Source organism: Melanotaenia boesemani, chromosome 20 (assembly GCF_017639745.1).
Source record: "Melanotaenia boesemani isolate fMelBoe1 chromosome 20, fMelBoe1.pri, whole genome shotgun sequence".
Classification (NCBI taxonomy): Eukaryota; Metazoa; Chordata; class Actinopteri; order Atheriniformes; family Melanotaeniidae; genus Melanotaenia; species Melanotaenia boesemani.
In genome coordinates, this window is record NC_055701.1 from 30,231,242 (window position 1) to 30,256,318 (window position 25,077).

A 25,077-nucleotide genomic window follows, 5' to 3' on the forward strand; every position below is an offset into this window, starting at 1 on the left:
GCTGGCAGAGGGTGAAGGCTGGCGGAGGGTGTAGGCTGGCAGAGGGTGAAGGCTGGCAGAGGGTGAAGGCTGGTGGAGGGTGTAGACTGGCAGAGGGTGAAAGGCTGGCAGAGGGTGAAGGCTGGCGTAGGGTGAAGGCTGGCAGAGGGTGAAGGCTGGCAGAGGGTGAAGGCTGGTGGAGGTTGAAGGCTGGCGGAGGGTGTAGTCTGGCGGAGGGTGAAGGCTGGCGGAGAATGAAGGCTGGTGGAGGGTGAAAGCTGGCGGAGGGTGTAGTCTGGCGGACGGTGAAGGCTGGTGGAGGGTGAAGGCTGGCGGAGGGTGTAGACTGGCAGAGGGTGAAGGCTGGCGGAGGGTGTAGTCTGGCGGAGGGTGAAGGCTGGCGGAGAATGAAGGCTGGTGGAGGGTGAAGGCTGGCAGAGGGTGAAGGCTGACGTAGGGTGAAGGCTGGCGGAGGGTGAAGGCTGGCGGAGGGTGTAGTCTGGCGGAGGGTGAAGGCTGGCGGAGAATGAAGGCTGGTGGAGGGTGAAAGCTGGCGGAGGGTGTAGTCTGGCGGACGGTGAAGGCTGGTGGAGGGTGAAGGCTGGCGGCGGGTGTAGACTGGCAGAGGGTGAAGGCTGGTGGAGGGTGTAGTCTGGCGGAGGGTGAAGGCTGGCGGAGAATGAAGGCTGGTGGAGGGTGAAAGCTGGCAGAGGGTGTAGTCTGGCGGACGGTGAAGGCTGGTGGAGGGTGAAGGCTGGCGTAGGGTGAAGGCTGGCAGAGGGTGAAGGCTGGCGGAGGGTGTAGTCTGGCGAAGGTGAAGGCTGGCGGAGGGTGTAGGCTGGCGTAGGGTGAAGGCTGGCGGAGGGTGTAGGGTGGTGGCGGGTGTAGGGTGGCGTAGGGTGAAGGCTGGCGGAGGGTGAAGGCTGGTGGAGGGTGTAGGCTGGCGTAGGGTGAAGGCTGGCGGAGGGTGTAGGGTGGTGGAGGGTGTAGGGTGGCATAGGGTGAAGGCTGGCAGAGGGTGAAGGCTGGCGGAGGGTGAAGGCTGGCGGAGGGTGTAGGCTGGTGTAGGGTGAAGGCTGGCAGAGGGTGAAGGCTGGCGGAGGGTGAAGGCTGGCGGAGGGTGTAGGCTGGTGTAGGGTGAAGGCTGGCGGAGGGTGTAGGGTGGTGGAGGATGAAGGCTGATGCCACAGCTGGCTCTGGTGTTGTTACTGAAGGGAAAACACAAGTTATAAACATGAAGGAGGCTAGTAAATCCAGCCTCTCATTATAATTTATTGTGTAAAATTCTCAATTGTCCAGAAGTGCACAAGTTGCAATAGCAGTCATTTCAGCTGGAGTTAAACATGAAAAAAAAGTTTAAGTTAAGTTCAAATGCCTGATCCTGCTATTACAATCAGTTCTGTGTGGTTCTATCTGCTCCCCTTTTCCATTTAAACCAGTATCTGTATATGAGCACAGGGTCTGTTTACATTTGACTTTATCTCCATTAAATCAAGAGCAGATATTTTTTTATGCATTAAAGCTGTTTTATTTACCTGATCGATGCAGCGAGGGCAGCTGGTGGCAGCAGGAGCATCCAGGATGCTCTTTGATTCCGTCTCTGATGAAGTAAACATGGACCAGAACCAGATTATATACAAAAAAGATGGAAAACATGTGCAGTAGATCAGCTCAGCTATCTGGGTGGTATCTGATAACAACTCATAGGTCTATACAGAAGCTTTAATGCTTCTTGTCCTGTTTACTAACCCCCAAACTCCTCTGAAGATGTGGTGTTTTCACTGCGGATGATCACCTCCAGAAGTCCCGCCCAGGAGTCCTTTGCTGCAGCGTTGCCTGAGTAGGCAGGACGGTGGTCCAAGGTGTCAAATCATTTTCTGGTTTTTCGGTTCTTTCCACTCCGGTCCTTATTTTATTTCTAGTCTTGTTCGAGTTTTCTCCATGCGCTGCTTCGCGTTATGATATATCCTTCGTTTTCTGAGAACTGATCGTCACGAATATTTTAATATTCCTCTGTGAGCCTTCAGAACCTCTCTGAATATCCTCTGTAGACGGTCAGAAGAGCTTTGACCTCCTCGTCGGTCCATTTATCGCATGCTCTGCTGTTGTCGAAATCTGGCAGGGGCGGAGCTACCAGTTACCAAACACCTACGTCATGAGGGGTTCCTATGGAACCCTGAAAAGACACTGCCCCGGAGTAGGAGCTAAAATGGTTCTAGGAACTGAGGACCGTTACCCCTACATCCTATATGTCCGAATGCGTGAAAAAACGGCCTGGTTCCTGAAAAGGTTACAGGAACTACATAAAGTTCCAAAAAGTCAGAAAGCAGCAAATGAACACTGAGCTTGACTTTGACTTTGGCAGGAAGCCCTCTCATCAACTTGTTACCATCAACGGGGAGGACATCGAGGGGGTCAGCACCTACAAGCAGCAGGCTGGTTTTCCTGATGAGGCTAAGGGCTTTGGACGTGAGCAGTGACATGCTGTACATTTTCTATCAGTCTGTTGTGGTGAATGCTGTTTTCTTTGGGGTTGTCTGTTGGGGCGGCAGTATGACCACAAGGGACGATAACCGACTGGACAAGCTGATTAGTAAATGTATGTTTGTGATGGGGAGGAAGGTGGACTCTGTTGGAGCAGTGTTGAAGAGGAGGATGATGCTCTGATGCAGGACAACCTGAACAACTCCAAACATTTACTGCATGATACAGTGTCAGAGCAGAGGAGTAACCGTAGCAACAGGCTCCTCTCGCTGCGCCGTAGAACCGAACGGTTCAAAAACTCCTGCATCCCTTCAGCTGTGAGGCTGTTCAACTGAACTGGATTTTATCTGTGCGCCTAATCACTGTTGTTAGTAACTTTTATCCTTTTAGAATTTAATTATAATTTTAATTATATGTGATTGTGTTTGCTGCCAGAATTCCCCTTAATCCATCCATCCATCCATCCATCCATCCATCCATCCACCTATCCACCCATCCATCCATCCATCCATCCACCCATCCACCCACCCATCCATCCACCCATCCATCATCCATCCTGGACGGGTATTGAAGTTTTAAAATATTATTTGTTGGTTTTAAAAGATTTGTTCACCACCTGTAAATAAATCATCAGAAGGAAGAGTGTTCAAAAATCCACATTTTTAAAAGAAGGCAAGAACACCGGAGATTGAGTAGAATTGACAATTCTTTGTTAAGCCAGTAATAAAATAACAATACATATCTCTTAAGAGGAGGCCTGTTAGCTTAGCTTCTGGTCAACTAATACATGAAGTGTCGGGACCCTTCGGTTCAGCCAAAAGACCCGCCTACCTAAATTATCCTCCTCATTTATAGTGATACAAAGCATTGTGGCTATGTGCGTGCATGTGGTGCGCATTCATGTGAATGTGTATTTTGCAAGGTGGTCCCTCCTTCTTCCGGGTCCTCCTTTTGGGGTACGTCAGAGCTGAAAGGAAAGAAGATGCTTCGCTCTGCCCTGTTATCTGTCTGCCTTTCTGTGCTGACTCCCTTATACTTTTTCTCACAGTTTCACACAAAGGCTGCTCTTTTAATAATTTCTCTGAGTTACTGTGAATTCCGTTCTGCTAGGAGTGAATAGATAAGTAAGGAGATATACAATATTTACAACCACTCCCTACTGGACATCCAGAACATTTTCAAGGTCCCTGTTATTTTCTCAGTATTGAACTCAGTAACCCTGTATGAGTTTGTGTCCTGTTTGTGAATGCATTATCTGTAAGCTGTGAAGGAATAATAATAATTAAGCTGTTTTCACCCCAGCACCACTATATAATGTAGCTCTATTAATTAAAATCAGAGTCTAATGAATGCTACTAAAATCTAAGGATAAAATGTAAATGAATAAATGAATAAGAATGCTTAAATGAGTAAATGAATGAGAATGCTTATAAAATATTTGCAACAGTATTGATAGCCTCTTGGAGTAACTTTGGCTCACGGATAAAAGCTCACCCTGTTGTCTCCTGAAGTCCCAAAACTTTAGAAATTAGTTTATAATTACTGACACAGGAACAGGCTGTTTTGAACAGAATTTTCCCTTCAGTAAAAGAAATTGCCTCTACAGACTGCGTTTGTCTTTACTGAGGTTGTCTCTGTTTGTTGATCAGAAACATTTCAGTGTGGAACAAAAACCAGTGCAAGGGACCAATGGCTTTTCCACAGCAGTGAATGCACAGCATCACATTCAGATGCTCAGAAAAACAGCCTGACTTCTGACATTTCTAGTCTTCATGCCACATGTCGTCTGAACTCTGCCTGAGAAGTAGAAGAAGAAAATATAATCTTTTGTACAAAATAGTCAAAGGTAATCTGCTTCAAAGAAAGAAATAACCTGAAATTTTACTTCTTAATCCTTCACAGGTTGTTTGAAAATTAGTCAACTCCTTTGTTTCAATGTTAATGGAAGAGCCAACCAAGACTGTGTTTAATAACCTTGTCAACAAGACTTAGTTCCTTTTTGCATATGAATATACCTTTAGTAGCCAACTGTACTGAAGAATGAAGGCGTCACAACATATTATTGAGGACACTGCTGCATAAAAACACAGACTTGTTCTTTCCTCAGTGCAGGGCAAAACCTTTTTACTTCACAGTATCAGAGGAGACTTTTAAACCCTTAAACCTCCATCAAATCTCCCCGAAGTCTCTCTCCTCCTCCACCAGGAGCGGTGGTGTGTAGCTCTGTGGGGTAAATGTGACGGATAGCTACCCTTTAGCTGTTCTACGGAGGTTTTCCAGGCATTTCTATCCGTCCAGGAGGTTTACAATCCAGCCACTAAATGTAGTTTTATTCAGAGACTCTATCTGGTAAATCCACCATGATCCATGATAACAGCATTATTTATCACATTTCACCATAAAAACATCACCATCACTACTATGTTGCTAAGAGACCTCTATTTAGACCTGGACATGATGATGAAGCCACTTCCTGTCAGACTTTCCACCAATCAGAGAGCTTAGATTGACGGTAACGTCCAATCAGGAGCAGCCAAAGATCAACCAGTGAGCAGAAAGTTCTATGTGTGTGTGAAAAGAAGAAAAATAATGCTCCTCTATGGCTGGAATAAAGCCAAGAAGACGTTTCTGATGCACGGTGGCGCCACAAAGCAGCTGAGCTGGAGTTGGTTTAGTGAGGATAGCAGGTAAATAGTAGCAGGAATAACTGGAAATGAGGAAAAAGTGGAAACATGGAAATAGTTTCTGTTGTGTGTTTGTTTCAATAACAATATTTGTTCTCCTGAAAGCCAAGACTTGAGAGAACGATGAGATGAGAAAAGGTTTGGTCACTGTTGATCTGTGTGTTATTTCTACAAAGTTCTGTTAGTAATAAATTCTGCTTTCTTCTTCTGGTCGACCTTTATGCTGCTAAATCTATTCATACATTCATTTTACATCATTTTACCTCCCAGTCTGACAGGTGAGGAACATCATGTCTGATACTGACTGGGTTGAGGTTTTACATGCGTTTTCACATAGAAGAAAGAGGCAGAACAAAAACAGCATTTACAAAAGGTTTGCAGTTTTATGGCTTAAAAGGCGACTCCTCACACTGTAAAATGTAAAATTGGTTTTAATAGAATAAATCTAGTGGATATAACTTCATTAGAATCTAGTTAGAAATACTAATCTTAAACATGTTTTTTGAACTTTGTAGGGGAAATTGTTGAAAAAATGAAGGTACTTAAGTTATTGAGTGTTTGCAGATCTGTAAAAGTTAAAATTACACAATGCTTTTCAAAAGAACTTTTTTGCTTTTATGTTTTAATTCTTTTATTTATCAGTACTTAGCTGACACAAAAAGGTTTAGATTGATTTCATATTAAAATAAAGACAACCTTTAATCCCAGAGGGAAATTGCAAATTGTAAATTCACTGTCATTAACCAAAGTCTTTTAATTCTCTAACATTCTAGAACAAACATCTGTTTCGACTGTAAACGTTTTGTTAATCTGGATTTTTGTGTGTGAGCACATGCGCTTGCAGGAGTATTAATATCAAACATGCCTTGGTGAGGTCACATGACCTGGGAACCCTTTAGAGCTCCTCCGTGCTATCCCCTATGGATTTTCATTGATAAAGCAGCCTGCTAAGCTGTTGAATGGTGAGAAGCCTTGCGACTCGCCGATTAAAAACCCACCAGCCAAGAGAAGACAGCAAGATTCTAACGAGGGTAGCGCTAGCATAAAGGAAGCTATAGCACTAGTTAGCCAGCAGCACCAAATTGAGGAGATGATGACCCGCGTAGTGGACAAAGCGATTGAGAGACTAAATCATTCGATTGTTAAGCTACAGGAACATTTAGACGCTTTTGTGGTGGATGTGCGGTGTCTAACTTCCAAGACCAAACATTTACAAGCTGAGATGAGAACTATAAAACATCAGGTTCTGGATAACACTTCCAGGCTCAAGAAAACGCAGCTTAAGCTTGTATTTGGAAGACTACAACAGAAGGAACTACGTGAGGATCACAGGTATCTCTAGCAACAGAGAGGGAAACAACGCAGCTGCCTTTCTTCAAGAAATGCTTCCTAGTGGATCCCATCACTTGGTGCCAGGAATATCGAAATAGAACGGGCACATCGGGTCCGTAGCTTCAGACCAAAAGGGGACTTTCCCTAAACTATGATTCTTCGTTTGTTGTGACACAGTGACCGCAAGACAATACTCAAGGGGGCCTGTGAAGCAGCGAGGAGTGGACCCATTCAAGATGCCGGCAAAATACTGCATTTCTATGCAGATTATAGTCCTTACACCAGCCAGAAGAGGAAGGCTTTCTCTGATACTCAGAACAAGCTACACGAAAAATGCATCATGTTGTTCATGATCTACCCTGAAGGTCACTCTGAACGGTGAACTGCGCACTTTGATAACCCCTGCAGCAGCTTAGGACTTCTTCCAGGAGTCTGAGCAGATGGAGGAGGGGATGGACGGCCACTGACCTCCACCTGCGGCAGCACGGCAACGGTATGAAGCTGAGCAGATGGAGGAGGTGATGGACGGCCGCTGACCTCCACCTGCGGCAGCACGGCAACGGTATGAAGCTGAGCAGATGGAGGAGGTGATGGACGGCCACTGACCTCCATCTGCGGCAGCACGGCAACGGTATGAAGCTGAGCAGATGGAGGAGGTGATGGACGGCCACTGACCTCCATCTGCGGCAGCACGGCAACGGTATGAAGCTGAGCAGATGGAGGAGGTGATGGACGGCCACTGACCTCCATCTGCGGCAGCACGGCAACGGTATGAAGCTGAGCAGATGGAGGAGGGGATGGATGGCCAGCGACCTCCACCTGCGGCAGCACGGCAATGGTATGAAGCTGAGCAGATGGAGGAGGGGATGGATGGCCAGCAACCTCCACCTGCGGCAGCACGGTGACGGTATGAAGCTGAGCTGTTCATCAGTGTTGGAGGTTCTGTGTGTGCGTGGATCAGTTAACAAGAATGGTTGTTTTTTTATTGTAGTGTAACTTGTGGCTGTGAGGTCAATTTAATTAATAATGGGGATGGACCAGAGTTTTAGATTTTTCTACGAACTGTGTTATGCGGCTGTCACATAGAAATACACATTCAGGGGTTTGGGGAAGGTGGCAATGGGAGGAGGGTGGGGGGAAATAGAGACTTCCTTTTAGACTACAAAGACTGTCTTTGATAATGGTTGAACTCACTATTTTGAATGTCTCACTAGTTTGAATGTCCGGGGTTTGAATGAATGTCAAGAGAGTAAAGTGCCAACAGTTGATACGCCGGCAAAAAGCAGATACTGTGTTAATTCAAGAATCTCATTTAAGACAAGCAGATATTTCTAAAATGCAAAGTGGACAATACAGAGTGCTTTCCTGCTCTAGCAGCTGCTCTAAATCTGAAGGAGTCATTGTCGTGTTTAAGAGGAATCTGCCTGCTAAAAGTGAGAAAGCTCACAGCGACGGCTCGGTGTGGCTGACGTATGTTTGTTCATCAATATATGACACAAAAGTTGCATTTTTTTTTTTTTTTTTTTTTTTTTAATGTCCTGTCCAGCATCATAGCAGCAAAATGATAATCTGGTTGCTGTATCGTGCTGAACAAATTTGCTCTGCCAAGGGGAGGCCTATGGGTAAGGCTCCTCCATCTGATTCATTTATTTATTTATTTACTTTGAATCACGGAATCTATGTAATCTTGCTGGACCTGACCGGAGGGGACAGAAAAAGATGGAAAATAGCAAAAAGATGCAAAAGGGAAAGAAGAAAGGAGACAAAAAGATCACAGACAGAAGGAAAACGACCCTTCAATCCACACCATCACCAGACAACAAGCTGTTACACCTGTACATGAACACACCAGAAAATTTCCTACAACTTTTACAAAAACAGAAACACACACACAGAAAAAACAGGGCTGCCAGTCATTAAGAGTTTTTAAATAATAACCAAATCAAAAAGACATAACAGCGACCAGATACTAACTTACAGGAAAAAAAAAATAATAATAATTATCACTTAGTATTAAAACCCACTGGACAACTCAGTGACTGTGTCAGCATGCAGAGCATGAGGAAGAGGAGTGATCAGTGATGAAGAATGGTGAGTGAGATCATGCAAATACGACCACGCCTCCACGGAGGCCAGAGGCAGACCAGGGCCAGAGGCCCGAGCCCCCAGCAGCAGACCCGGAGCACCAACCCAAGCCACCCCACCACGAAGACGACTCCAGCCCCACCCGAAGGGCGGCAGAGGAGAGCCCCAGCAAGAGCCCCCCACGGTCCCGGGGCACAGGTCCCAGTGGGCCAAGATCAGCAGCCGCCGGCCCTGCCAGGGACCGGCCACCCAGGACAGCCCAAGCGAAGGGCCCAGGGCCCCAGGGGCCCAGAGGCGGCCGCCCCACCCCCCAAAGGCAGAGGCCCCGCAACATGCCTTGGAGGACCAGGCCCCCCCAGACAGCCACCCGGTATAGGCCAGCACACACCCCGATGTTCCAGCCGCACACCCCGGGAACCAGGGTGCTATTGGCCCCCTCCCCCCACTCCTCACCTACTCCAATCTGCACCCTATATAACCCCACAATCACACCCTCCCCCACGCCGCATTTAATGCATGTAATAAAGGGTTCCAAGCAATTACATAAGCCATGTGCTATTCTGTCTCTCAGAAAAAAGCTTTCAAAAGGCTTGAATGGCAATATTTATGGGCTATACTGAAGAGACTTCAGCTGGGCTAGGGGTTATTAGACTGGTCCAACTGTTACACGTTAACACCTCTGCATTGATTAGCACTAAAAGTTTAAACTCTGTCCCTTTCAAAATCTTTTGAGGCACAAGACAAGGTTGTGGGTTGTCCTAGAGTTTGTTTATTCTTTCTCTTGAACCACTGGCCCAAAATTTGAGACAGAACCTGGTAATACCTCCCGTTTGCATTGGGCAAAGCTCACATATCATATCGGTTTTCGGATGATATACTTACATACCTGACAGACGTCAATAAATCCATTACCTCTCTCTTGACTGTGATTGAAGACTTTAATCAGCAGTCAGGATACAAAGTAAACTGGACAAAATCTGCTCAGATGCTGTTAAAAATATTACAATATCTAGCCCAATTTTCATATAAAAAAATATTGCATATTTAAGAATACTCATTTCTGCATACCCACAGAGCATAATGAAAGACAATTATGAGAAAACGTTTAAAGAAATTGAAAAAGATCTCATCACTTGGTCGAGACTGCCTGCTTCTTTACAAACTCGAATATCTGTAATAAAAATGAATGTACTCCCTCGCATTAATTTTCTAAGTATGATGATCCTGCTATCTCCCTTTGTGGACTTCTGGTGTAAGATTGACAAGTTAATACACTATTATATATGGGGCGGTGGCCGGCCCAGGCTCAAACTGACTGTGTTGTAGAGGTCTAATAATCAAGCGGGGCTTTTGCTCCCCAATTTTAAAGTCTATCATATAGCTTTTTAACTATACCTATCAGGGCCTGGCTTAATAAAAGCCCTCCAACTTCATGGTTGAATATAGAGAAGCATACGACTTATCCCCGAAGGCTAGAGGACATTTTGTTCTCTGGTGTTAAAGAGAAATGTTATAAGTCATGTCTTGGACCCATTATTTCCAACACAATTAGTAACTTCAGATCGGTAGAAAAAAAATTTGAAAGGGAATCTAAAGTGGCGCTGTGACTCCCCCTTGTGGCACAACCTGAATATCTTTGTTGCAAACAAGCCCCTGGAATATAAACTTTGGGATTCTAACATTATTTATAAGATTGGGGATTTGTATAATGATGAAGGAATGTTTAACTTTCAGCAATTAAACCACGTCTTTAATCTGCCCAGTACATAATTTTTCTTTTGTTTGCAAGTGAGGTCAGCTCTTAAAGCATACAATGTACCATTAAGGACTAAACCTCCCTTCCACCCTTTCATAGACTGGATGGACTCTCCAGGAGATTTGTACCTGCAATATATTCTAAACTGATGTCTAGACAACAGAAGAATTTGCCAGCACTCAGTGTGTGGAGGAGAGACTTTGATCTAAGAGACAATGACATACTCTGGAAGAAGGTGTGGGACAATATCAGTTACTTATCCAAAAATCCAAACCATTAACTCATACACTTTAAGGTCTGACACAGACTTTATTACACCCCTGCCACAATGTTTTGTATGGGACAAACTCAGAGCTCAGGGTTCTGATTTTTGTTCATGTTTAAAACTTTGAAATCTTTACACTGGCTTCCAGTCAGTCACAGAATAGATTTTAAAACCCTTCTGCTTGTTTACAAATCCCAGAATGGTTTAGGCCCAGAATACATCTGTGATATGTTCAGAGAATATAAACCTAGCAGAGCTCTTAGGTCCAAAGACTCTGGTCAACTAGTCCAGGCCAGAGTCCAGACTAAACATGGAGAAGCAGCATTTAGCTGTTATGCTGCAAACAAATGGAACAAACTGCCAGTGGAGATTAAACTTTCCCCAAATGTAGACATTTTTAAATCCAGGTTTAAAACATTTCTTTTTTCATGCGCCTATGCATGAAATCTGCACGGTAACTTTTTTTTTTAACTTGTCTTGCTTTTAATCATTTTAATGTAATTTATTATTTTATTGTGATTATGTGTTGATGCCTTTCACTATTCTAAATATCTGTAATATCTTTGTTTTATGTAAAGCACTTTGAATTGTCCTGTACATGAAATGTGCTATATAAATAAACTGCCTTGCCCTTATTTGTGCTTGCAAACAGCTTTAATGTCTAACACGTGGTGTGAAAGGTAATATCGGATTCTTATTAATTTTTATAGGATACTTGGTGACTTGTAAAGAAATTAATGCATAAATAAAAATATAAACACCTCAATAATTGCATGTTTTTCAACATCTACATATTAAAATATTTATTTAATCATCAATTAAATCAATTAAGAGGGATTAATGTTATTGTCTTTCTAGCATATTAAATATTTTTCATTGGTAAATTTTACTTTTCAAAAACCCACAATGTCTGTTTTACTGAATATTTAATGAGACAATCTCTGCAGCATCCTGACCTGCTGAATCCAGGTCCAGACCAGGGACACATATCACTCAGAGCTGGACTCATACACATATTTAGAAAATATTAGATAATATCCCTCTTATCAGCATAAAGTTGGATTGGATTGTTAAATTTTTAATGGCCTTTAAATTTTTTAAGTTGATATGAACAGTAGAACCATGAGTGAGGTGTGTAGCCTACTGTCTGAGTTCTCAGATCTTTCAAGTGTGACATACTCAAAATAGTTTTGATATCTAATTAGCGGGCCAAATGTAACGGGCTCGCTGGTCAAATTTGGCCCGCAGGCCCTACTTTGGGCACCCCTGCTTTAGAACGACGGGAACTCCTGTTCTTGAAGCATCAATACATTTATCCCTCTAAATAGTGGTTAGTATTTGATAGTACCTGATAGCACCAGATAGTCCCTGGATAGTAACTGACAGTAAAGCTGCGTTTCCATTGAGAGGTTCGGTTCGGGCCGGTAAGCTATTTTGTGTGTTTCCATTATAAAATGGGCCCATACAACCTAACCATACCGCACCATTTCTGGACCCCCTCAGTTGTAGGTCCATGGGAAAATTTCTATGGTATGGTTAAGGCATCGCCGATAAAATCTATTGGTTGTAGAAGAGAAAAATGTCACTGCCCACGACAAAAACAAGTGCAACACAAACAAAGCTGCTGTTCAGTTCGTGGTTCAGTTGCATGTTGTATTTGGGTGTTGGAAAGATACTAGAAAAAGCATGCCTGCAAATAACAGTAAGGTCTGGTCAACTCTGGAACTACAAACTTTCCTGGCTATAGTTGGCGATAGTGTGATTCAGAATGAGCTGGATGGAGCAGTGAGAAACGAAAAAGTGAACAAAGAGGTATCTCCACGGATGGCAGCCGAGGGATTTGAAAGGACATCCGAGCAATGTCGGGTAAAGCTTAAGAAGCTAAAAGGACATTATAGAAAAATTAAGGACGACAACAGCCTTAGTGGAAACAGTGCTTGGAGGTGGTTCGATGCCATGGATGACATTTATGGCCACAGACCAGCAAACAAAGGCAGAGGGAGGGCTGGACTCTAGAATCCATAATAGATCCTGTTGGTAAGTATTTTCCCACTTGGGATGAGTGTTACCTATGCTAACTAGTTAGGAAATCACAGCACATAACCATTCAGTCTTTGCACAACTTTTTTGTAAATTCAGATGAAATGAAAGGCTGTAGTTAGCATCGCGTCGCTTACTAGCTTAGCATGCCATTGTTTCCTACCTGATGCTAACAGCTATTTAAGATCGCTAACCGTTCACATCCTGTGTATTATTCTTGTTGTTTGTGAATTAAACTCGGGATATTTGCATTTTCAGATTCAGTTGAGGGACTTGACACTGATGCCTCCTCCTTTCTTGACGAGGGTCCATCCACTTCATCCAGTATCCCCAGTACCCCTGCGTTACCACCGACCCAACCAGAGATGAGTATATTTTAAGCTATGATTGCAGTCTGACCTTATCTTAACTAATGTATATCCATTTTTTTTACTATTGCTTAAAACCCACTATTCTGGTCTTTTGTATATTCCAGTAGAAGATGGTTGCAGCTGGATGTGCGCACAGTCATGGAGGACATGCGGGCTGCAGATGAAAGGCAGCTGGAGGGAATGGAGAGCCTTTCAGAGCGTCAGTTTCAGGAAGCACCAGGAGGTAGAGCTTACCCGGCAGCAGATGGAGCGGTCGGCTACCTTCAACCAGGCCTTCCTCGGTGTCCTTGGGCAACTAATTCAAGTGCAGGGAGGCAGTCGTGACCCCATGCCACTGCCTAAGCAATAGTGAGATAGTGGCAGAAAACTTTTATTTGGTTTAGCTTCTGTTTCTGTTTTTATTTTTTTATTTTTTTTTAAATAAAGGTGGTCTAGCTAGTACATTTTTTGTGCATTTCTTATTTCTAGTAAGTAAAATATGTAATCTGTTCTTTGTCTACCATATCTATAATAATTTCTGATTATATAAAAATATATTTATAAATCATTACATATAAACACAAACATGTAATTATAATCATAGATCAAGTTATTGACCTTGCTATTGGTAAAACAGGATGTAAAATAACAAGGTTCTGTACAATCATTCCAGTTTCATTATATCACTTATTAAAGAAAGATTTTAGTGCCTGTAGAAGCACCACATGCATCTGCTAAGCTGATATTTCACATTCTAAAGGTTTAATAATAAAAAACTCAAGGAAATGAAGAAGGTAACAGAATTTATTAAATCAAATGATCACGTAACAAAATCCGTAGAGGCCGTGTGTCGGCTTATGTGTAACATTGAAAAAGCTTATTAAGTGTTGAGGTGCTGCATCAGAGCTTCACGTACTTCACTCCCCTCTTCTTCAGCATCCCAAGCTCCTGCTGGTAGTCTTCTCCATGACTTTCATAAAGATTGTGAAGAGCACAGCAAGTAAGCACCATGGATTTGACAAGTTCAATGTCAGTGTCATTCCTCTTTAAAAGACATCGCCACGACCCTGCTGTCAAGCGGCCATTGTCTGGAAATGGTTTCAGAAGCCAGTTCTGTAAAAGGTAAGCAGAGTCCCCCAACACATAGCAGCCAACATTCACCCCCAAATGTTCTTTGTGCAAGCAGGGTACAGGCCTCCCTGCCCAACCAAGTCCCACAATGTGGACAATCGCAGAACCCGAGCATCATGCAAACTCCCAGGCTTTCCTGCAGTCACACTGCAGAACAGTTCTTTCCCATCAACAACTCCCTGGAGGATGATGGAACGCCAGCCTTTTCTGTTAAAGTAGTCGGTGTGTTCTTCTTCTGGTGCTATTATTGGTATGTGTGAGCCATCAATAGCACCAACACACTGTGGAAGACCCCACCTTTTCTCAAAGTATTCAGCCATGTCTTCAAGCTTTTCCTGGTCCAGAAAACAAATCACTTCAGGAACTAACAAAAGCCTTCCAGAAGTCCTGCACACACCGACACACTGATGATTGACTGACACCAAAAACTGACACGGTTGGTCGCCAGCTTCCACAGTGCAATGGTGACTCTTTTCCTCAGAGGCAAACAGGCTCTGAAGTTGGTGTTTTGCTTCTTCATCGCTGAAAGTAGCCGTGCAAAAAGGTATGAGGTGTTTCCTCTGACATGGGAAAATTGCGGATCCACTGCATGGGAACGCCAGAACTGTCACATCCCCCTGCTTATTGGCCCGGCTGAAAGCCCAAATGACTGGTCGGAGGCGCTGCTTCAACAAAAGAAGAAGCATCTAAAGAAGAAAAAAGAAAGAAACATAACTTAATACACTATTAAGTCAAATGTAATACAATATAATATTCCTTTCAAAAAAAAGGGGGCGTGTATAAAGAGGAGCAACATAAATAAGGAAATGTGATTTAATATAGATATATTTGAGACCAGTATCTTGTTAAATCTTGTACATCCTTTCCATCTTGTTTCTTTTTTTTTTCAAAGTTATTTATTTTTGTGTTTTCATAAATACAAGAAGTAAACACAAAGACTGCAGCATTGAAAACGGAGGCGTTGAAGAATGTGTCCAGGGACATGCACGTCTCCTTTTCATTACAGTGCAGTTCATATTTAAGATACCCATGTAATTTTTTGGGGGTACAGCAGTTCTTTTGTACAAGTTAGTAAACATATGAGTACAACTACATGACAAACATGATAACATGGCATGAAGCTGCTCATGCTCTGGTGCCTCTGTCTTTGTCGCACAACGGTGTATCTCTCGTTCCACCGCAAGACCCAGAAGTTTTCTTCTCTTTCCGGCCATCGTTCTCTTTGCGGCTGCAACCTTCTCTCGTACGATGCGGCTGGTGATGTTTGTACAAAGAACCACAAGCTAAGTAGAACAAAAACAAGCAGCTGAATGGCCTCCATTGTTTCTTCAGTAGCGTCACATTTGCTATCGTCACACTAGTATGACGCCATGCTAGGCATTTGGTCTAAACACCGCCACCTAGGCAGTCCAACTTGCAGTGGAAACGCTCACCAGAATTGGCTGGACCGTTCAATAACGTACCGGCCTGAATCGGCCCAAACCGAACCACTCAATGGAAACGCGGCTTAACTGATAGTACCTGAATAGTACCTGATGGTACCTGGATAGTACCTGATAGTACTATTTATTTAATTGTATTCAATCACTAAAATGAACAAAAACTTAGTTTTTTTAGGCAACAAGTGTGCATATATTTTTAAAGTAAAGTCAACTAGTTAGATTTTACAGTGCACATGGTCCACATCCTTTCAACATAAATAAGAAATCCTCTTTTTTAGTTTGTTAAAACATTTGTATGTTTTTGTTGTTTTGCAGGAAGTCCAGTGTGGTTCTACATGCAAGTGGCTCCCATCAGGAACGAGAATGACAAGGTGGTTCTGTTCCTCTGCACGTTTAAGGACATAACGCTGTTCAAGCAGCCCATCGAGGATGAAGCCACTAAAGGTGAGTTTGTTCACTGCTGCCGCCACAAGGGTTGGTTCCGATACAGGTGGGTTTCCTGTACAGGTTTTTTCTTCTGTGACAGATATTTTGAGGGAACAGTTGTTTTAATCATTAGATAACCCACAATAGAGTTAATTAAGAAAGGAGTGAGATATGTAGAAGTCCCGGATGGGCGTGACATCCAGATGTTTCCATGGTGCTGTGTGACGTCCATCTGTGTAGCGAGCTGTCTGAAGAGATGCTTTTCCACAGCATTTGTGTTGTAAGAGGGAGTGATGCAGGAGATGCTTTCAATGGGATAAAGTCTACATTTATACAAAGCTTGAACGGTCCAGTTGCTCCATGAGTTATTTACATTTCTCATCTTCCTTTTTCTTTCTATCCTGTATCAGCATTTTCTCTATTTGGCATGTTAATCTTCTCTTTCTTCTGTGGTTTGTCTTAATTTTATTCACCTTGTTCTGCATTTTCTCCTGCTATCAAAGACTTCCTTGACTAAAGCCATATTTCTGTAATGGCTCTGTCATTTTTTTCCCCCTCAAATTCCCTTTATTCTATAACTTTCTTCTTCTTTTCCCTCTCACTGTCATTTTTTAAATCTTTCTCTCCATTTCTGTCTTTTTATCAACATTTTTCTTTTTCTACTAGTTTTACCACTTGTTTGATCAAGTTCTTCCCCTTTTCTGTCTTTTCTTCTATAACTAACTTATTTCTCCCTATTTTCAGACTTTATCCTCAGAGATAAAATCATTGTTCTTTGACAGCATGGCTCTGAGAAACACACCATCTGATTGTCTGGTTCGCTGGTCCAGATCACAACATCTTGACAAACAATTCTCTCTCCTTGGAGAGAATTCTGGCTTCATGTCCTGTAGAACTACTGAAAGGCTGTTTTTAAAAAAGGTTGCTTACATCCGTCTAAAATCTGGTTAGTTTGTTTTACACACCTGTACTTTCTAATAGGCTACATCTTCAATAATTGTACCCAAGGCTATGATTCTTCAATTATCATCAGCCACACTTAGCGCTAGTTAGCTAATTTTAGCATACATTTTGTAATGTTAATTAATTTGGTGGCTGTGGAATGTCAGTAAACTAGCTTTAGGCTACAGCTCCTAGTTTAGCTTTTGACTTTTAACACTTTAGGCTGGAAGTGTTTACAGATAAGTTCATTCTGTAAATGAGCAAAATGTTGAACATGAGCCAGAGTTTATGATGAATCTCACACCGTTAGATAAAGTTAACTTGACCCTCTCGGAAGGGTTAGACTTGCCTTTGGAGGGGCAGGGCACTTTTTCTTAAATCCGCCCTGTCTTAGTTCCTCATCATCTCAGGGTGTCTTTCAAACTCTATTCTGATTATACCCCCCCTTTCCGAACGAGAAAAGGTAAGATTGTAGATACACGTCTGCCATCTAAATAGATTTTGGCTGACATGGCCTGTTTCATTCAGTTACTTTGCCTGTTGCATGGTTGGGACTTTGGCACTTAGAGGGTTGAAGCAGACCTATTTCACTTTCCAAAACGAAAACTCTGTTTTTGACAGCGAAGAGAAGAGACAGGATGATGAATAAGTCATTGTTAGGGGGTGCCAAAATCTTCCAAAGTCCAGTAGTGCCGCTTTAAGCCTTTTCTTTACACTGGTCACCAGCTAACACCTGGCTTCTGATTGCAGTTGGAAAGTATTGATCGGCTTTCAGTCCCACAACAGATGACTGCAGAAATTTGGACCATAAGTGAGAAACGGTGATATGGTCAGAGTACACAGTTCACGTTTTCTTCATGGAAACACAAACCGTAATGTTGCATGGAGCTCTGACACTGACAGCAACAGTTCAGGGACAAAAAGGCCAAGCTGAGCCTTTTTTGAAGACAGATGGTGGCTCATTTTCAGTCCTGTTGTCAAGTCAAAAATATAAACTAATTATCTCAGAAGTTTTCTTATTAAAAATGTGTTTCAATAGCCTGCAACGCCATCCTTCCATGTTGTCATAGTTACAGTTTTACTCCGGGTCTTGCTCTGAATATGCTTTACTCTTTGTAAAGTATTTCCCATGCCCCCCCTTCGTCTCTTACTTTTACTTTCTACTCATTTTTATTCTGTTTTTCTGCGTTTTATTTAGCTTTTATTTCAATTTCCATCTGTCATCCTCTTGACATCCCTATATTCCTTCTGCTGCTCCTCTGTCCTTTCCCCTCACACTGAAATTCTCGGGACATTTATGTTAGCTATGCATCATTCCTCCGTTTAATCTAATCTTCAACTCTGGCTGCATGTCTTGTTTCTCTAAAGCTGTCAAGTTGTGTTTGAGGAGGCTGTGATGCTGTCAGGAATCATGGCAGATGTGGGTGGTGGTGTTTTCTTTATGCCCTGACTGATGCACAATGTCAGCTTCTCGCCGAGGGAGACTGTCCCAGCGCTGCTGAACGGCTGATCTACCCCCAACCTGCCCCCGTTCTTTTTCATGTACATACAGAAACATATGAACATGTGATAGACAAGCTGCCTCCTACCTCCTGCTGTTGAGAGCTGATCTAATAATCCCTGGCTGCGGATTGCCAAATGAGGTGGGGCTGATTAGTAGGTGGGGTTGGATATTCAGTGGGCGTGGCCAGTAAAACGCATAAAAATAGCTCCATTTTTTGGACAAATGCAAGAACCCCATAGAATCTTTCATTTAAAACAACACACAATGAGAAAAATATGCATTTCCTTTAAACTGTTATGTGTATGTAAAATTGTAAAAAGATAAAAAATAAATTACTATCTTTAAATTTATATACACTACTTACTAAAAATTAGGAATACTCAGCTTTTTGTATGTCAGAATGAAACGGTCAGGGTACTCCAAAGAGAAGCCGGACACAAGCGCAGGTATGAAATAAACAGACTTTAATAAAGTCTCGAAGATACAAACTAGAAAGCAAAAGAAATACTGGAATACGATTCAATAACACACAATGTGACAGTATGGAGGTGAAGCTTATATATGGAGATGAACAGGTGATGCTGATGAAGCTGATGAAGATTGGGATCCGTAACAGGTGTGTCCAAGATGTCAACTGCTGAGGGATGATGGTTATTGTAGTGTGTGACCAGTGATCAGTACTCTGGTGACCTGGAGCACACCCGAGAGGAGGGTGCAGGCATGACAGAAACTAAAATCCACTACAGCCTTCACTTGTGATCTTAGTTTGACCTCTAAACTTTAGGGTGCACACATAGAACTGTTCAGTGGTACAGTATTTACGCTACAGCATGATATTCTCTAATGAGATGATTTACCACAGACACCAAAAGATGTGTCTGAACTGTGAAGCTGGAAGCACTTCGGTGCTGTCCAGCAGGCTTTGCTGGTGTAGTTCCACATCGCTTCACCAGCAGCGGGTCAGTGCTCCAGCTGAGGTACTAAATGATCCCAGTCATCAAATAATAATGTGTAATAATGTGTACAACAATAATAGAGGTGTTATGGTCGTACTGTGTAATAATAATAAAATATATATATATAAAAAATGACAAACTTAATCTGGATAACAATTATTCCATTAAATAAAATTGTTTGTTTTTTACTTTATCAACTAAAGGAGCATTTAATTTATATCCATAAAAAATGATAGTGCAGACTCCTCCCACAACAATCTGCTTCAGGCTCCTCCCTCAACATTCTGCTGCAGACTCCTCCCACAGTGTTCTGCTGCAGACTCCTCCCACAGCGTTCTGCTGCAGACTCCTCCCACAGCACTTTGCAGCAGAGTCCAGACTCAAGAAAGTTCCCAGATGTTTTTAACCACCCATTCCCTGTAGACATCTCCATGTCTCGCCATCAAAAATGATGGATGCCGTACATGCATTAAAAATTTCAAAGCAATTAATTACATAAATTAGTTACCACTGTTAACTGTTATTTTTGACAGCCTAAAATATAATATAATATAATATAATATAATATAATATAATATAATATAAATTAAAATAATATAATACAATATAATATAATATAATATGGCAGTGACGCTGGTGGCAGGTAAGTGACGGTAATGCTGTAGGTGACGTAGCTCAGGGGAGACGGCAGATTCAAACTAGGCGCGCCCAAACATTTATGCTTTCATTCAAGCGGGGAGGATTTGGCCAGCCTGACAGATTTTATAGATCGTTGTTACGACAGAATCGTCCTGGAGAAACCAAGCAACACGTCCACCCCCTCCACCTCATCCAAGTCCAAGAGACAGCGAAATGAGGATTCACCTGGAGCTATTTCACCACCGGGGAACGACTCAACAGATGTTCTGATCTCTATAGATAAGAAACTCAGTAGTTTTGATGCGCGTTTGAGCCTGGTAGAAATTCTCCACAAGGAGTTCCAGGCGCTATGTGAATTCAGCCAGAAGCAGGTGGAAACTCTGGCTGTAGAAAAGGCCGGTCTTAGAGAGTCGGTAAAATCCCTCACCGAGGGCTTGACCCGTCTCTCGGAGGAAAATAGGAAGATGAAGGAAACGGTGATCGATCTGCAGGCGCGGAGCATGAGAGAGAACCTGGTATTTGCAGGGATTCCAGAGCAGACGGAGGAGGACCCCGAGACCACGGTGAAAAACTTCATCAAAACCCACCTGAAGCTCCCGGAGGAAACGGTGAAAAACATCTCCTTTCACAGAGTCCGTCGGCTCGGCGGGAGGAAACCCGGGTCCAGCAGACCAAGACCTATTGTAGCGAAGTTCGTCAGCTTCAAACAGAAGGAGCAGGTGAAGAACCAGGGCCGCGAACTGAAGGGAACCAACTTTGGAGTAAACGACCAATATCCCAGAGAGATTCTGGACCGACGGAGAGTCCTGTTTCCCATCAGGAGGAAATCCATCACTGAAGGTGCTTGCGCTGTCATCGCGGTGGATAAATTATTTATTAATGGACAGCTGTACCGCGACCCGGACATCACTCCGTGGCTCTACTGACTTGGTGTGTGCTTTAAGTTTCCTGTTTTCTCACTAGATCATGTTATATCCATAAAACTGCCATAAAAGATAATTTAGTTAACAGTAAATCCACTGCCCGTCTCCACTACACTGTTCTCAGCACAGATGCGTTTTTTAAATGACTTTTTTCTTTGGCACTGTCGCTCTTTTCACTCTTTACACTTCTTCTCTCCGACCCTTTAACGGTTAACGGTAACACTTGTCATTATATTATATACACATCAGCACTTTTCATGATTCACAGGAACACACACAGAACAGCACAAGCGCACACACATCCCTGTCACAACCAGCTGGCAGATACACATGCACGCGGAGAAGCAGTGGGATGCACGCACACACGCTTCAGTAATATGCATATAGCCTCATTTCTGTGGTTGGTTCATGAACGAACTCACATTTGTCACTTGGAATGTGCGTGGAGCTGGCACAGGGGAAAAGAGGTTAAACATTTTTAATCGTTTGTAAGAAATGAAAGCAGATATAATATTACTCCAAGAGACTCATTTATCAAACTCAACAATAGATCTTCTCTCAACAACCCAGTTTCCACACGTGTATTCAGCTTGTTATAATTCTAGGCAGAGAGGAGTAGCAACTCTTATGAATAGAAGGTTAAATTTTGATATAGATAATACAATCATAGATCCAGAAGGCAGATTTATAATAGAAAATAATGAAATAATAGATAAAAAGACGCAATTCTTGGTGCAAAGACTTCTCTTGGAGAATTTTGAGCATGGCAACAAATCTGGAAGGTTCCTGGCTAATCAGTTAAAAACATACAGGAGAAAACAACCATCTCCTCTGTCAGAGATCCAGAAGGAAACATCAGCCACGACCCTGACAAGATAAATAACACTTTCAAAGAATTCTATAAAACATTATATACATCACAACTAACTACAACAGATGACAATACTGATAAATTTCTTAGTAACATGAATCTTCCAAAATTAAAACATGAAAATAAAATGGTCTTGGATTCCCCCCTTTCAGTCGGCGAACTCCATGAAGCTCTCCAGCATATGCCCAACAATAAAGCTCCAGGTCCAGATGGTTACCCAGCAGAATTCTACAAAGAATTCTGGACAATGCTGGCACCCACTTTCTACAATATGATATTAGAAATAAAGGAAAAACAAAAAATACCTTCAGATATGAACCTAGCCAATATTACTCTACTATTAAAACCAGGTAAAGACCCGACACTTCCATCCAGTTACCGTCCAATTTAACTAATAAATGTAGATCTCAAAATAATTAGCAAAGCTGTGGCCAGAAGAATAGAAAAAATAACCCCTCTAATAATACATCCTGACCAAACAGGCTTTATTAAAGGTAGACATTCCTCTACTAACATGCGTAGATTAATTAACATTATAGATTATTCTACTCTACATAATCTGGACGCAGAAAAAACATTTGACCGAGTAAACTGGGAATTTTTATTTGCAACGTTAAATAAATTTGGGTTTGGGTCATCTTTCATAGATTGGATAAAAACATTATATAACAACCCAAATGCATGTGTGAAGACCAATGATCAAACCTCTCCAAGCTTCTGTTTGCAGAGAGGCACCAGACAGGGCTGCCCGCTTTCTCCATCACTCTTTGCTATTTTTATTGAACCCCTAGCTGCTGCCATAAGACAAAATAAAGAGATTAAAGGAATCCATGCCAAAGATATAGAACACAAGATAAGTCTTTATGCTGATGACGTATTACTTTTCCTCCAGAACTCACCGACATCTCTCCCCCAGACAATCACACTTATTAACACATTCTCATCAATATCTGACTACTCTATTAACTGGTCTAAGACTATTATTATGCCCATCAACTGTGACCTACAAAACACACCCAATACTACAATACAGTCTGGAACCATTAGATATCTGGGCATAAACATTTCCCCCAGGTTATCAGAACTAACAAAGCTAAATTATGTCCAGCTACTTAAAGCAATAGAGGATGATCTCTCACGGTGGAGGCGCTTACCCATATCACTCATGGGGAGGGTTGCCACAGTTAAAATGATGGTTCTATCTAAAGTAAACTACCTGTTTTCAGTGATATTCACTAAACCATCCTCCAGCTGGTTTAAGTCACTGGACTCACATATATCTAAATTTTTTATGGAAAAGTAGGCTATCACGTATCAGTCTAAAAACTTTACAACAGACTAAAGATAGAGGCGGATTGGAGCTACCCAACTTTAATCATGTTTTCTTAGCTAACAAGCTGCAGTATATCTCCAAATGGCTTAAACCTAGCAGTCTGGATGAAACATGGTTAGATGTAGAGCAAGCATTGTGTGAGGATGTGTTTATCTCTGACCTGCCATTCATCAGCTCAACCATCAAAACACATAAGTGTTTTAAAAGCATCAATATCAGTTCCTCTTTAGTGGCTTGGTGGGATTTTCTAAAAATAACCAAATCCTCACTTTTCCCATGTAAGTTTACACCCCTCTGGAACAACCCTGACATCCTGCAAAATAAAAAGCTGATCAATTTCACTCAATGGAAAAATAAAGGAATAAAACAGTTAGAACATATAATAGAAAATGGAAAGTTCTTGTCATTTAATATTCTCACTTCACAATATGGAATCAGTAGCAAAACATTTTTAGAATATCACCAGCTTAAATCTATTATATGTAAAAAATATACCATTAATCAATTAAACTTACAGCTACCTATTAGGGTGGCAGAATTCATGAATCTCAATGCCCCAAAGCTATTATCAAAAACATATAGACTATTATCTAAACTAGAAGACTCAATCTGTCTTCCAACTTCAAAATGGGAGGGTGACTTATCCAGTAACTTCAATAAAGATAAATGGTCACAAATATGTTTAAACATCTCTAAAATGACTAAGAATTCAAATATGTAACTAATACAATTCAAAATTCTGCATAGAACTCATTATACAGGACAAAGGATGTTCAGGATGGGTCTGTCACAATCAAACATCTGCACACACTGCAATGAAAACACACCTGACACTAGAGTAGGTAGAGGACTGTGACCTCGTTGCTATGGGGTTTTGGGAAATGGCAGGGAGTGACTGGTGGTTGCGGGTTCTTTGTGGTTGCCCGTGGTGTGGGACCTGGCTGCTCTGCGGTGGGGGTGGCTCTGGGTCTGGCCTCGTCAGGGGCTGTGGGGCCAGCGGTTGGAGTCGCCTCGTGGCGGGGGGTGAGGCCACTGGTTGCACCTGGGTTGGTGGGCGTAGGTCCTGGGCCGGGGCGGGCTGGGCGGGGGTTCTGGGCTCTGGTGCCCATGGGTGGTCCTCATCCTTCCGGGGTGGTGGGGTCCGTGTGTGCCGGGGGTCTGGGCCTGCCCGGATGTGCTGTCATGGTGTGGGTTGGTGCATGCCCTGGTGCCTGGTTGACGCCCTGGGACCCAGGGTATGGCCCGGGGGCAGGGGGGGTGCAGGGGTTTGAAGGAGGGCTGAGTGGGATTCGGGGGATTATAGGGGGAGGTGCTGGGGTGTGAGACAGGGATGCTTGTATGTTGTGTGTGTGTGTGTCTGTACTTTGGATGATGTTTGTGTGGATATGGGGGTATGTTTGTGTGCGTGTGTATGCATGTGTTAGGATGAGTGGGGGTGTGTCTGGGGAGTGAGAGTGGGAGGGTTGGATGCTGTGTGAGTGTTTATGTTTTTTGGGTGGGGCTGAGAGGGCATATGTGAGTTAGGATGAGCGGGAGTGTGCAAGGAAATAGGTGTGTGCATGTGTTTCTGTGTGTGGTTGGGGCGGGGTTAAGTGTACTAGAGGCAAGTTTGCTTCGCTCTGGACATACATCCCTGGACCCCTCTTACTTCCCGCTCTCTCTGTCTCACACACACACACACACACACGTAGGGAGTTGGGAGACGTGGAGCCATGCGGGGTGGAACGGAGGAGACCAGTCAGTGGTCTCCTTGGATGCACCCCGTGGCGACCCGCCTCTCAGTTTTAATTGCACCAAGACACCAAAACACAAGAAACACAACACACAATCAACACTTGGGGGGCATGGCATGCGGTGCATGTCGGGCGGGGCCACTTAGGTGGCCCAACTCCCGGCTCATTGTGGTCACTGCCCCTCAATTTTAATTGCACACAA

At 42.9% G+C, this 25,077-nt stretch overlaps 1 protein-coding gene across 1 annotated transcript in view; it reads left to right on the forward strand.

Annotated features, from left to right (window-relative positions):
* Positions 1–25,077, forward strand: part of kcnh5b (potassium voltage-gated channel, subfamily H (eag-related), member 5b) — a 319,850-nt gene that overhangs the window by 46,888 nt on the left and 247,885 nt on the right. The window contains exon 4 of the mRNA XM_041971541.1: positions 15,864–15,992. Coding sequence (XP_041827475.1) covers positions 15,864–15,992 — 129 coding nt within the window. The remainder of the gene's footprint in view (positions 1–15,863; positions 15,993–25,077) is intronic.